At 43.2% G+C, this 14,130-nt stretch overlaps 1 protein-coding gene across 5 annotated transcripts in view; it reads left to right on the top strand.

Annotated features, from left to right (window-relative positions):
• The first annotated feature begins 9,916 nt into the window (after positions 1-9,916).
• Positions 9,917-14,130, top strand: part of sh3pxd2b (SH3 and PX domains 2B) — a 37,823-nt gene continuing 33,609 nt past the window's right edge. For all 5 annotated transcript variants that reach the window (XM_018751932.2, XM_018751929.2, XM_018751931.2 and 2 more), the window contains exon 1: positions 9,917-10,333. In XM_018751932.2, coding sequence (XP_018607448.1) covers positions 10,262-10,333 — 72 coding nt within the window. In that variant the 5' untranslated portion in view covers positions 9,917-10,261. The remainder of the gene's footprint in view (positions 10,334-14,130) is intronic.

Below are 14,130 nucleotides of genomic sequence, written 5' to 3'. Positions count from 1 at the left end.
AGGGTCACCCCATCATTTCCTCCAGAAGTGTCCCCAGTGGTTGCACACCCACATTTCACATTTTTCCCACAATGCAACTATTTACAGTTACCAAGTTTCCCACCCAAAACAGTAATGCGGGTAATTACATAATCAGTTCTTAGCTGAGTGTGTCGTCCCTGCGTTTGCTTCATCCTCTGTACATATACATCACTTCTCGCTGCAAATCTGAGCGCCAATGAAGAGCTTGTGTCTGTTATACGGGTTATAGGAAGCGTGCGATTATGAAAAAGGACAGAATGACAGCATTCCATAACAAAAGCACTAATAATCTACATTTCAATTGGGTTTACATTTATTTACTTAGCAGACACTTTTCTCCAAAGCGACTTCCAATGAACTCCAGGTAGTGTTATCAGCCCACACACCTTATTCACCGCGGTGACTTACACTGCTAGATACACTACTTACACTGGGTCACTCATCCATCCATCAGCGGAACACACACACTCTCTCTGTCACTCACACACTATGGGTGAACCTGGACAGCATGTCTTTGGAGTGTGGGAGGAAACCAGAGCACCCAGAGGAAGCCCATGCAGACACGGGGAGAACACACAAACTCCACAAGGACTAAGTAGAGATCGCACCATGTCCTCTCGCACCACCTAGGCGCTTTGAGACAGCATCGCTACTCGCTGCGCCACCGTGCCAGGCTGTTGGGGTTATGCACGAAATCGAATGGTGTTAGTGTGTTACCCTGCCTGCTCTTGTGCTGTACGTGCGTCATCTCATTCAGTCTGTCCAGATTGCCCTTAAGTGTGTTCAGTTTGCTTTGGTCCATTAAGAGGGTCACACTGGTGCGGCATTCTACTGTATCCACTCTGTTGGGTAAGCAGACACAGATTTTGGCCACGCATGAACCTCCGCTCCATATTTTATTCATACGTTCACTTGAGTGTGTATTAATGCACCGTAGGCGTAACCCCCCCCACCCACGGTATTCAAACAAGCCTGTGTATGATTCTAGTGTTCAATATTCCTAACATTTTTCTGGTTCCTTAATATGGGGCGCAATGAGACAGTGTATTGTACTGTACCTGAATGTTTGTGCTTCAGAACTGGAATATTTGAATATGGCCCACATTAGCCGAGTATTTTTTTCTCTCGCCTTCTCAAAAGAAGTCTTTCAAGAGGAACCCTGATAGTTCGTCTTCAAACGCCAATATCAATATTGACTCTGGAGAATATCCTGCGGCCAGAAGCGAGCAACAGTCCAGCATGGGCCGGGCGCTGGGTCTGGACCTGGACAGCGCTCTCTTTGTGCTGCTCCCACTGCACACCTCGCAACTCCGCTGGACTGGTAAGCAAGTTGCATCTTCTGGAAAAGGTTGCGATAATCCTATAATTCTGCCAGAAACAAAATTCATTGCTTGGTAAATTAATTATTCAGAAACCTTGAAAAGAAAAGACCCCCCATGGCCTGTGGGGGGAAAACCTCCATGTGTTATTATTTGTTATATATATTTTCGCTTACCTGGTTCTTTTTCAGCGTTGCAGGTTCAGCTCTCAAGGCTGCGGGCATGTTCCTGAAGACACTTCCGATTTTAATTATTTTTGCCGCCTGTAAGTAAACTAAAAATTTTGATCGCAGTTCTTCTATCCGAGCTTCGCGGCTCAACCGTCCCAAACACACGCCGCTGCGGAGTTTACACATCTGCATGTTTTCTTTGAATGGCATCTCTTCGCTTTACCCCGAATTTCAAACATCACATGTTTAGTAATTTAAGCCAGCTTTTACACTTCCGTGTGGAGAAATATGAAAAATGCTGCACATAAGGACAGTTTGTCAATCATTACTTCTATAGCAGGTAAACATAATGCATGCATCCATCTCTTTATCTGTTTGTCTATTATCAGCAACTGCTTGCCTAATGCTGGGTCACGGTGGTTTGGAGCCTATCCTGGAAGCATAGGGCATAAGGCAGGGTACACCCTGGACAGGACACTAGTCCATCACACACACACACACACACACACACATTCACACACTACAGCTAACTGAGAGTAAGTAAGACCATTGGGAGAGCTGGTAGCGTAGTGATTAGAGCTGCAGCCTTTGGGCCCAAAGGTCACAGATTCAAGCTGCACCTCCAGCTGTAGTACCCTTGAGCAAGGTACTTAACCTAAATTGCTCCAGTGAAATTACACAGGTGGTCCCCGATTTAAAATTTTATTGACTTTACCATAGTGATCTGCCGATAGACATTCAGTAGAAACCGCATTTCGAATTTTGAATTTTGATTTTTTTCCCGGGAAAGCGATATGTGGTGGCATACTCTCTCGTGATGCTGGGCAGCGGCAGCGATCCGCATCTCCCAGTCTGTCACGCAGAGGTGTGTATTAGGTGTATTAAATGTATTTTCGATTTAGGATTGGTTTTGCGGAACGTAACCCCATCATAAATCGGGGATCACTTGTAAATGGGTGAATAATTGTAAGTTGCTTTGGAGAAGAGTGTCAGATAAATGTAATTCACGTGAAGCACATCTTTGAACTATGATAGGAACGGAAGCACCAGGAGGAAACTCCCTTTTCATTTAGCAGATGCTTTAATCCAAATACGGCGAGAACATCGAAACTACACGCGAACTGAGCCGAATTGAAACCCACAACCCAGGAGCTGCGAGGCACCCGCTCCACCGCCCCACGCAGCAGTCACAGTATTGTACATAAACCTGAACTACAGAAAGGTCACCAGTACCATCCTATACACCTATGAAAGAAATGTACAGGTCTTTTAAGGTATCCTTAGCTTTCACATTTTGAAGGATCTCATCTGGAGCTGTGTGTCCTGGTGATTTCCTGTATATGTCAGTGGAATAACAGTCATTATCACAGTATGAATTAGAGGACATGTATACATTTAGATTTATTTAACAGACGCTTTTCTCCAAAGTGACTTCCAATGAACTCACAAATACACACACACACACACACACCTTATTCACCGCGGTGACTTACACTGCTAGATACACTACTTACACTGGGTCACTCATCCGTACATCAGTGGAACACACACACACTCTCTCTGTCACTCACACACTATGGGTGAACCTGAACAGCATGTCTTCAGAGTGTGGGAGGAAACCAGAGCACCCGGAGGAAACACGCAGACACTGGAAGAACATGCAAACTCCACACAGACTGAGCAGGGATCGCACCTACGTCCCCTTGCAAAACCCAGGCGTGTGCCACCGTGCCACCCGTGAACTGTTACATTTATTCATGCAAAGGTAACTTATTTAGGAACATCAGAATGTTTATTTCTTTTCTCTGTTGGTTGTCATGGCAATCTCAGATCCAGAAAAGAGCGCTGACCATGACACAAGTTTAATCCGCAGTGATATGCAGCTCATTTCAATTAGTTTCCATCTTAGGATGAGCTGGCAGCGTAATTAAAATTCATGATGTGACAGAGAAGGTAAGGGACTTAATGAAGCTCAAACACAAAGGTTCAGACTGAAAGTCGCTCCTCATCAATCCCGGTCTTAACTCCTCCCCCTCCTCACCTTTTAGGAAAAATGCAAACAGTGTGAGTGTGATTCTGACGGCAGAAGCAATTCTACTGCTCTACGTAGTCTGTCTTCATTATTGTTATTATTGCTAAGCTTATTCCTCACTCCTGTGCCTCATACAACAGTATACTTTACTGAAGCACTAAGTTCATTTATCTTCTCAGTGCCATTCACCTATGGGGACTTTAAAATGATTTTCCAGGCCTCACCTTAACGATTAATTGCTTGCTGTCCTCTGTGCGTGGGGGCGTGGTGGCGCAGTGGGTTTGGCCAGGTCCTGCTCTCTGGCGGGTCTAGGGTTCGAGCCCTGCTTGTGGTGTCTTGCGATGGACTGGCATCCTGTCCCGGGTGTGCCCCTTCCCCCTCCAGCCTTGCACCCTGTGTTGCCAGGTTAGGTTCCGGCTTGCTGCGACCCTGCTTGGGATAAGCGGTTTCAGTGTGTGTGTCTCCTCTGTGTCTCTTGAAACAGTGGTGCAGCCTATCTGGGTCCCCAGGTGTGTGAATGCCACCTCTTTCCCAGCTGAAATAGGTTAAATTCTAGTTGTAGGTCATTGTAGAAACACACACACATTTTCTGAACCGCTTATCCCATACGGGGTCACGGAGCCTATCCCGGCAACACAGGGCGTAAGGCCAGAGGGGGAGGGGACACACCTAGGACGGGACGCCAGTCCGTCCCAAGGCACCCCAAGCAGGACTCGAACCCCAGACCCACCGGAGAGCAGGACCCGGTCCAACCCACTGCGCCACCGCACCCCCACATTGTAGAAACATAAATCTGGATAAAAGTTCTTGAATCCTAGATGAACCACCATGCCTGAATAAAATTACAGCTGCCCCTATGGCCCCATGGATTGGTTTCAGGGATTGGGTAAATGTGTCTGCTGTCCCTCATTTCACGGTTGCTCTGCTGTTGCAGGTCTTGTCATTGACAGCACAGGGAAGAGACGTCATGAACCAGAAGAGTATAAGGGAAAAGAAAAATGGAAGGTCACCAAGGGCCAAGTGATGACCAAGGACGGCAACACCATAGAGACAGGAAACGATCGCACTGGCAAGACAAGGCAGCGGCGGATGAGGAACGATGTGGGCTGCACCAGGATTGGTGGGATCTGCCAACACAGCAAATATATTTGCCAAGGGCGGTACCTGATGGATAAGTGCAAAGGACCCAGAGCACGCCAGTGTTGCCTGCCAGGTGACAGCACAATCTCTCAGCATCTTCTGCATGGTCCTGTCCCGTTCCGAAAACTTCTGAGCAGTCACCCAGCTCAGTTTGCAGTCGTTTGGTCCTGGAAAGCTCTCGTTTCATTGTCTTTCTGTCCTCTTCCCAGGTTCTGGTGCTTGGGACACCCTGTGCTCTGGTCACCACCGGAACAGGGTGAGAGGTTGCGACAGGTTTGGCTGCGGAGCCTTCAACTCTAAGAGGTACCCTTCGTACCACTGCCAAACTCCCCACGCAAGATATCCTCTATTAAGCAGACGGAACATGTTTCTGAAGTTTCATACTGGCCACAAGCCAAATTATTATAATAATAATAATTATTATTATTATTATTATTATTTCCATTATCAACAACCGCATGTCCCAAGTGGGGACACACCCAGGATGGGACACCAGTCTGTTGCCAGGCGCCTCAAGCAGGACTCGAACCCCAGACCCGTGACACAGCGGGCACCGCCTGAACCACCACGCTCCCCTATTATTATTATTATTATTATTATTATTATTATTATTATTGCTCAGTCCACTGCTGTTGCACCCTAGAGTGATAAATACATTACATTATTATACAGTCAGCAAATAAAATAAATCAGGGTGACATTTTAGACCTTCCCCTCTTGCTAGTTGTTGCATTTAACTGAAACATAGCTCTAAAATGTTACATTTAAGCTTAAATTGGTTATCAAATCCTTCCGGTGTGGGAGTGCTGCAGTATTCTGTCTCATGAGCACAGTACCATGCTGTCGGGTTTATTCACAGAGGGGCGGGAATCCACAGAGCTGTGGACGTGGTGTGTGATGACTACTCCGTCGTCAACGCGCCTTTCTCGGGCACCCTGGGTGGTCCGGTCTACCGTAAGGTGGCAGACGGCATCCGGGACGATGGGGTTAAGCTCCTCAGTTCAGGTTGGTACCCTGCTTGTGACATCACCCTACTTAGGCCTCAGAACGAAAGGATCATACTGGTCGAATCTTCCCCGTAACAATCAATGGGTTTTCCATAATACCTTGTTTTACATCAAATAAGATGTCAACATTTAATTCTCAGCGACAGTGACAAATTAGATGATTTTATGCTTCTGTGTAGGATTATGGGACGTAATGGAGAACAGGGAGATCTCTGGCAGTGATGCCGGGACCTAATGGCTTTTGAAATCTAATCAGAGGCAGGAAAACACACAATCGTCTGTCAGGAATGATTGTCAGGAAGGGGAGCGCCACACGTCTTCATTAGGCTCCAGCATGGCTGAGCATGAACCAAAAAGCTACGGGCAAATGACATTAGCCTGGCAGTAATTGTAAGGCATTGAGGGAACGTGGAGGTCCTTACGTCCGGGTCGCTCTGCTCCACCTCACCATGCGATTTAATGCTACACACTTCGTGTGATGGCACTTGGAGAGGTTATGGGGCTCCAGCGCTGGGCACAGGGCACAATTTTTTTTTTTGCGAACGTCAAAAATCACAACTTGCTGCAAAACTGCATTTTTTTCTCACGGGAAAAAAAAAAAAAAATGTTGTAAATGATGAAATCGTTAAATATTTAATATTTTAGACGCATTTATGTCTATACCACTGTTTATGTTTGTAGCACTACTTATCTCAGCCAAGCTGCAGCACTGCATGATCTGCAGCCAACAACGTTAATTGTTTGTGCACAAATCTGTGTGTGTTTTGCCTGTATTTTGGCGACAGAATACTGCGTGAAGATCTTCAACGTTCGGCCGTACCGCTACATGGGTCCCATCTCTAAAGGGGAGGCGATGGGTTATCTGCTCCCACTTCAGGAAAGATTCTCTGGGATCACATCCCACTTGGAGCTGCAGATGTGTGACCGTTCGAACCCCTTTCCCTACATCTAACCCCCATGGATGTTACAGCAGCGCCTTTCCCTGCACTCCTTGTGCGAATGTGCTCAACATCTAACTGCTGCTTTGGCTCATGCCTTCACTCATTGTACTGTAAAGCTCGCGCAAAACCCTGTTGTGCTCCAAGCATTTGTTCTGAAACCTTCTACCAATCATTGTGTCCCCGACCTCAGATCAATAATTAAAATGATTCTTTCATGAGAAAAGAAAATCTCCTGCCTTTTGCACAACTAATTGTGGCCCAGTGAACAACGTTCTCATATTCTCACTTGCAAAGAGTGAGAAACACAGAAGGAAGATGGGGATGAGACTTTGAACATTTTCCTTTTGTGGATTTTCTTAATACTTAATTTCCCTTTAAATAACATGGTAAAAAGGAAAAAAATAAATAAATTCAGATGTTATAAAATACGGGGGTGCGGTGGCGCAGTGGGTTGGACCGCAGTCCTGCTCTCCGGTGGGTCTGGGGTTTGAGTCCCGCTTGGGGTGCCTTGTGACGGACTGGCGTCCCGTCCTGGGTATGTCCCCTCCCCCTCCGGCCTTACGCCCTGTGTTGCCGGGTAGGCTCCGGTTCCCCGTGACCCTGTATGGGACAAGCGGTTCTGTAAATGTGTGTGTGTGTGTGTGTGTGTGTGTGTGTTATAAAATACTGGGGGCATGACCTCTGACCTCTCTGGTGTCTCTGGCCATCATGAGTGCTCACTTGACTTGTAAGTCCTGCGTAAACCAATAGAGGGCACTACATCAATTTACTGTGGTAATGGGAAGGGTACAGTTGACAGTGTACCACAAGGTGGTGACATTAAAATTCTAAAGGGCAACAAGATTCTTTAGAGACAAGGAGGTCCACTGTAAGTACAGTTTTAATATTTCACAGGGTCTGCAATGCTGCTGAAACATGTAATCTTCACTTATTGTGGTCATCAATACAGCTGATCACAATTAACCTTGTAGTATATCCCTATTAATTCGGAGCATCTTTATTAATTTATATATTTATTCATCTATATTCATTATTTCACCCATTTTCAGGACTTAGTGTTTTACTGGAGTTTTTCAATGTATGTACCTTGTCCAGTGTATTCATTGTTGATATTGTTCATATATATATATGAACTATTTATACATACATGTGCTATGTACTGTACCAACACAAAACAAAATTTGAATAAATAAAAGCAGAGTGACATTTCTATCATAAAACTTGCATTTCCTTTAATTTTCTTATTTTAAAAATCTATCTTAAAAATGTTTTCAACTTTAAAATGAATCAGTTCAGAGAGAAAATTGCAAAATGTTACAAAGAAAGAAGAAAAGATGTCTGTACATGTTATAAAACTAGACAAGCTTGTCATGGGGCTGAAGAAAGATTTCACAATACTTAATTTTAATACAGCTCAATTGTATTTCAATAGCAACTTAATGACTTTGAATTTTTCAGTTTCGGAAAATGTGTGTGTGTGTGTGTGTGTGTGTGTGTGTGTGTGTGTGTGTGGTTTACAGAATTTAATTTTAAATAACAATATTTAACAACACTATTTAAGTTTATTGCTATCGTGGCAATAACCTTGAAGGGCAACTAGTGAGTTACAATATTATTACATCCTACCCTATCCTGTAGTGAAGTACTATGAAGTACTATGGAGACCCCCCAAGAAGAGCTAGAGACTGTTGTTGTAGAAAGGAAGGGTTGGGCTTGCCTGCTCAGCCTTTCCAGGACAAGCAGAAGGGCACTGATATTATTATTATTATTATTATTATTATTATTATAGCTAGTAGTGTAGCGGTTAGAACTGCTGCCTTTGTACTGAAAGGTTGCAGTTTAAAATCTTACCTCTGGCTGTAGTACTTTTGAGCAAGGTACTCTAAATTGCTCTAAAAGAATTACCAAGCTGTATAAATATGTAAATAATTAAAGGTAGATTAACACTGTAAATTGCTTTAGACAAAAAGTGTCAGATAAATGTATTATTATTATGATTATTATTTTTTCATATGGGTGGCACAGCTACCTCACAGTGCTTGTACTGTCTGAGCAGGTTACTCTCAGTGCTCTGGTTTCCTCCCACAGTCCAAAGACAGACATGTGTTTCAAGTGAACTGGTGATTTGAAATTGCCTGTACTGCATGTCTACCCTGTGACGCACTGGAATCTCATCCTGCGTGTACCTTAAATTAGCCTGATCCCCTGTTTCCATAGCAGGCTCTGGAGTGCAACAGCCCTGATTTGGAGCGCACACACACACACACACACACACACACACACACACTTTCAGAACTGCTTGTCCCGTACAGGGTCACGGGGAACCGGAGCCTAACCCGGCAACACAGGGCATAAGGCCAGAGGGGGAGGGGACACACCCAGAACGGGATGCCAGTCCGTCGCAAGGCACCCCGAGTGGGACTCGAACCCCAGACCCACCCGAGAGCAGGACTGTGGTCCAACCCACTGCACCACCCCACCCCCACACTGATTTGGAGCAGTGAGTATTAATATTATGTACAACACAACAAATTTATTCATTCGGCTGATACTTTTCTCCATAGCAACTTGTGCTGTCCAACCCATTTATGGAGTAATTTTTACAGGAGCGGTTTAGATCAAGTACCTTGCTCAAGGGCTCTACGGCAGTAGGTGGGATTTGAAACTTTGACCTTCAGCTCCAGCCAGCATTCTACCCACAACCTTGAATTTATTGATAAAGTATGTAGAAATCATGTAAAGTATGTTAAAAGTCCTTATTGACCTACTCTGTATCCTTGAGTCCTAATAATAACTAAGGCAGCTGGTAGCTAGTGGTTAGAGTTGGACCCAAAGGTTGCAAGTTTGAATCCCATCTCCAGCTATACTATATAGTACCCTTGAGCAAGGTACTTACCCTAAATTAATCCAGTAAAATTAACTAGCTGCATAAATGAGTACATAACTGTAGATACCTTAACGTTGGAAATTATAAACTAACAGAACAAGAGGCCCCCTTGCCTGGAGGAAGGTTGACGATACAGCAGCTTGAGTATTAATTTCTGAATTGAAATACCCAGAAAATCTTTTTTTTTTTTTTGTAAAAGTATTTTGTGAAAAAAATCTCCCTTCCCTTTATTTTAAAAAAAAGGCAGCTTTTAAAATCGTTCGTTTAGATTTTGACCGAGTGTGTGACGAAAAGGTCTATGAGGCGGCGGCCACGCGGTGCCTTTCCCCTTTAAGGGCTCGCGGGGGCCGGTCTCCGGGAGAGCGGAGCGCGCGCGGGGTGCCGCGAGGCGGAGCGCTGGGATAGGCTGGCGGTTCGGGTTCGGGGCAGTTCGAGTCCACGCAGCAGGAAAGGAGTCCATTTTTCGCGTGTAACTCTGCCGCCTGCTTTCTCTCCCGAGTGTTTGTGTGTGTGTCTCTGTGTCAGTAAGTGTGTTCTGAGCGGCTCGAGAGAGAGAGAGAGAGAGAGAGAGAGAGCGAGAGCGCGGAGGTCGGGCGGGAGGCTCAGGCTGGACGTGGTGGTGGCTGCTGTGTCTTCGCACACCGTGGATTTATTATTATTATTATTATTATTATTATTATTATTTTCACCGCTAGTGAAGTGCTGAGGATTTAACACAGAGAGAGACACACTCTTAAACACACCATGCCCAGGAGGACCGTGCAGGAAGTTACTGTCCAGGACGTGCAGAAGAGAAGAATCCCCAGCAAGCACTATGTAAGACGGGAGAGGCAGCAACTTTCGCTCACCTCTCTTACACCTTTGTGTTTGTTTTCTGAGGCGATTTTTTTCGTCAAACTTTTAAAATTAAACCAGTAATTACTAAAGTAGCCCTAAATAAACAAACAAAGAAAAAGAAAGTAGGCTACCTGTATTATTACGCAGTTTGTGTGTGTATTCGTGTGTGACTGTGTGGGTGGGCGGCAGTTTAGCGGAATAAACTAGAATAGAAACATGGTGAAACGTAAACTATGAATTTGTTCCTTTCTCTGGGAGGGGGATCCGATTTGGCAGAGTGTGGAACGGCTGCTAGCTTAGTTTGGGCCTTCTTTGTTCTGCAGAGGGAGGCAACAGGGCTTCGTTTGGTCACAACCCCTCTCTCTCACATATTATTCTAAAACGCTTTAACTTAGTCTTAACCTTTAAGTCGCGTTTTGAAACGTTTTTAAAGTTTGCTGCCATTAGCTGCCAAACTAACATACCACACTGTTAATCCGTTAGTCTAGACATTCAGAGAAGGGAATTCAATTTTGTATTTGTGTGTGTTGAATAATCATAATTTATTGGGTAAACTGTGGATTCGTAACAAAACAAGGGAAGGTCTGATTTGGGCAATGAATGATGTTTGAGTGACTCAGTGCAGCCTGACTAAGTTTTCAGTTGAAAATGATAAACAGGTGTTTGCATGGATTTTGTAAAATCACTGTTACACAGTGCATATATAGAAGTGTCTTTGTAACCACAGGGAGATGTTTGGGGCAGGAGTCCTGCTGTCTTTCACAGCCTGGTGAATATGGTTTTTTGGACCTGCTGTGAAGTTTTGGAAATTTACTGGCTTAAGAGTAAATAAGTAAAAGTAATATTTGTAACTATTTCATGCAACTCAGTGTGTAGCCTTTTGTAAAATAATTTTGTAACATTTGCTTATTTCACAATGACATGAATTGATGAAAGATCAGGTCACATGGAATTTGCCATAAATGATATGGATGTAATATTTTACTTAAAATGTTTAACTGAAGGCAGAGCAATACATGTAGCATATCTTGCATCATTGTAATATTTTCTTATAATACCTAAATAAGGATTTAAAATATGATTGTAGTGTTATCAGCCCACACACCTTATTCACCAATTTGACTTGCACTGCTACATCCATACATCAGTGGAACATACTCTTTCTGTCACTCGCACACGGGGGGAACCTGAACCGCGTGTCTTTGGACTGGGAGGAAGCCAGAGCACCCAGAGGAAACCCATGCAGACTCTACACGGAGTGATCGAACCCATGTCTTCAGGCACTGCGAGACAGCAGCGCTTCTCGCTGTGCTGCCCCACCTACCCTGACTTGCTCTAGTAGAAATTACATGTCAGCTAACTGAATAAATGTAAATTTAGGCTGTTTAAAACCCACAGTAGGCTACATGGAATATTCTTCCCTTAAGGTGAGGTGATAGGGTTAAGGTCATGGTGACTTCAGAATTTTTTGACTCAGTTCCAGTTCTTTAATGCAATTCCAGCACTGATTTCTGTTTGGAAAGTTAATGCATTGACTTTCTCACAAGTAAAACCCAGTTTTGATAGAGCTTTTTGAGTATTGCTGTGATTTTAAAAAAAAAAATACAAATTATTGTATTTTCTAATTTTTTTAACAAATATTGCAGTGAAATATTAAAATTTATTTTGGGCACTTAATACTTCTCACGCACACTGGCTGAAACCGCTTGTCCCACGTGGGGGTCGCGCCGAACCGGAGCCTAACCCGGCCACACAGGGTGCAAGGCTGGAGGGGGAGGGGTCACACCCAGGCTGGGATGCCAGTCCATTGCAAGTCATCCCAAGCAGGACTCAAACACCAGATCTGCCAGAGAGCGGGACCCAGCCAAGCCTCTGCGCCACCGTGCCCCCCTCCTCTAGAATACTTCTTATTTTAAAATTTATTTCAGTGCTGTTAATTATCCAATATAAACTGCACTGTAGACTACTACAGATTATTGCCTCTCAGAAAAATGATAAAATCCCTTTTAGAACATTTTATCTGTGGTCATAGAGATGATTCCAAAGTATTCAAATTGTATTAAAGTATACTTAGCCGAGTAGTTGTTTTCCTATTCTGCTCAAAATCTATATGATTTTCAGTGCATATTTTCTAAATTGTACAGCATGCGTGCTGTATAAGTGCATGAAATCATGTAAGATTTTACTTCATATTAAGAAATAGGAGATTGAAGGCTGACATCATCTTGAAATATGTTAAATTATATGAGTATTCATAATGATTGTGGTAAAATACCATCAGAGTTTCAGTGGCAATAAATAATTGTAAAGCTAGGTTTATCTTTATAGAGCTGGGTAGGAAAATTAATTCATTTTTTTTAACTTGGTTTTTGTAATGTCAGAATTCTTTAATTTTACCTGAATTTGGTGTGTTTGGTTTTTGAAGTGTCTTAGTTATATGTTACTGATTGTTTTTGAACTTTCTTTGTAACACTAGATGTAAGACATTTACCTTTCACAAGAAACACAATATATATACTCTGACCGTGAAAAGTGATATGGGTTTAAAAGCCATGGTTGTTATGCCAGAATTCTTGTTTATAAGGGTACAAACCCTTAAATGAACATGTTTTGAAGGCCAAATGAAGAGAAGTTCAAAGAACTGCTTAATCTGCCACAGTTGTAATTGTGTTTCCACCACATCTACCACCTTTCAGATGAATTTTATTGCAAATTTTCCTTTATCCTTGTTGCACCGTGAAATGAGTAATTGTGGCATTTAATTTCAAGCTTAGTGTGTACACTACTTTCATTTGCTCAGCCCCTTGCAAAAGTGTTTGTTTGTTTATATTTGTCATTTTAATCTATATTACTACAAAGCTCTTTCTTGGATGGGCATCAGGATAGGCTTGTACTGCTGATTTTGTGCTGGATGATGAACAGACATTGTATTTTCTTTTGCAAGCCATTTGTGTCAAAAGACGCTGAAGATAATTGGCACTGTAATGGCACCATTTACGAAAGAAGGTTATTCTGTTGCTATTTCTCATGAACCTTGTTGTTGTTCCTGTCTCCTTGCTGCTTGGCTTTACAGTGGGATGTGTGATTATGAAAGGGCAGTGTGGTGTCCCCACCCCCGCTCAAGCCTAGCAGACATGATGGTTGCCTGTGACTTTCCAGGCAGAGCCTGCTTGAAACCTTATTTCATTATGTACGCAGGCTGAACACTCTGGAGGGATGTTTGAACGAGAAATGTTCTTCAGGGCAACCTCTAATTGAATAGTACTCTGTATGCTTCCGAGGTGGACGTTTTCTTTTTGTGTCTTTTCTCTTATACTTCATACTAAAATGGAGTGAGTGAATCAGGAATTGGCAAGTGCTTGGCAATTTGTTATTTTGAATATTATATTTGATCAATAGACCTGCTCTAACTTTTTTTCTTCAAATCCTGCTTCTATACACTTACATTTGTTTGTGTGTTGGAGAATTGGTTATAAGGTAGTTAGCATAGCGTTAACTGTTTCTCCCTGATTTATCTGAGTTTTGTTTTAAACTTCATATTCTTCCCATTAGACCTCATAATCTGAAGATGGTTGAGTGAGATAACGAGAGGTTTGCTAAGACTTTTGTTGTTCACTGCAGTTTTGGTCAGATAAGTAGTTACTGAATCATTACTGAGAGGTGAATTATTATTATTAGCACTACTTTATGTAATCAATGCACTTTATCCACAGCTTCTTTGTTACCATTAAGGAAAATACAGCAAGTTTCTACTGGGAAGACTTGTTGAATTTGTG

Source organism: Scleropages formosus, chromosome 4 (assembly GCF_900964775.1).
Source record: "Scleropages formosus chromosome 4, fSclFor1.1, whole genome shotgun sequence".
In the NCBI taxonomy this organism is placed as follows: Eukaryota; Metazoa; Chordata; class Actinopteri; order Osteoglossiformes; family Osteoglossidae; genus Scleropages; species Scleropages formosus.
This window is presented reverse-complemented; position numbering and strand designations above follow the sequence as displayed.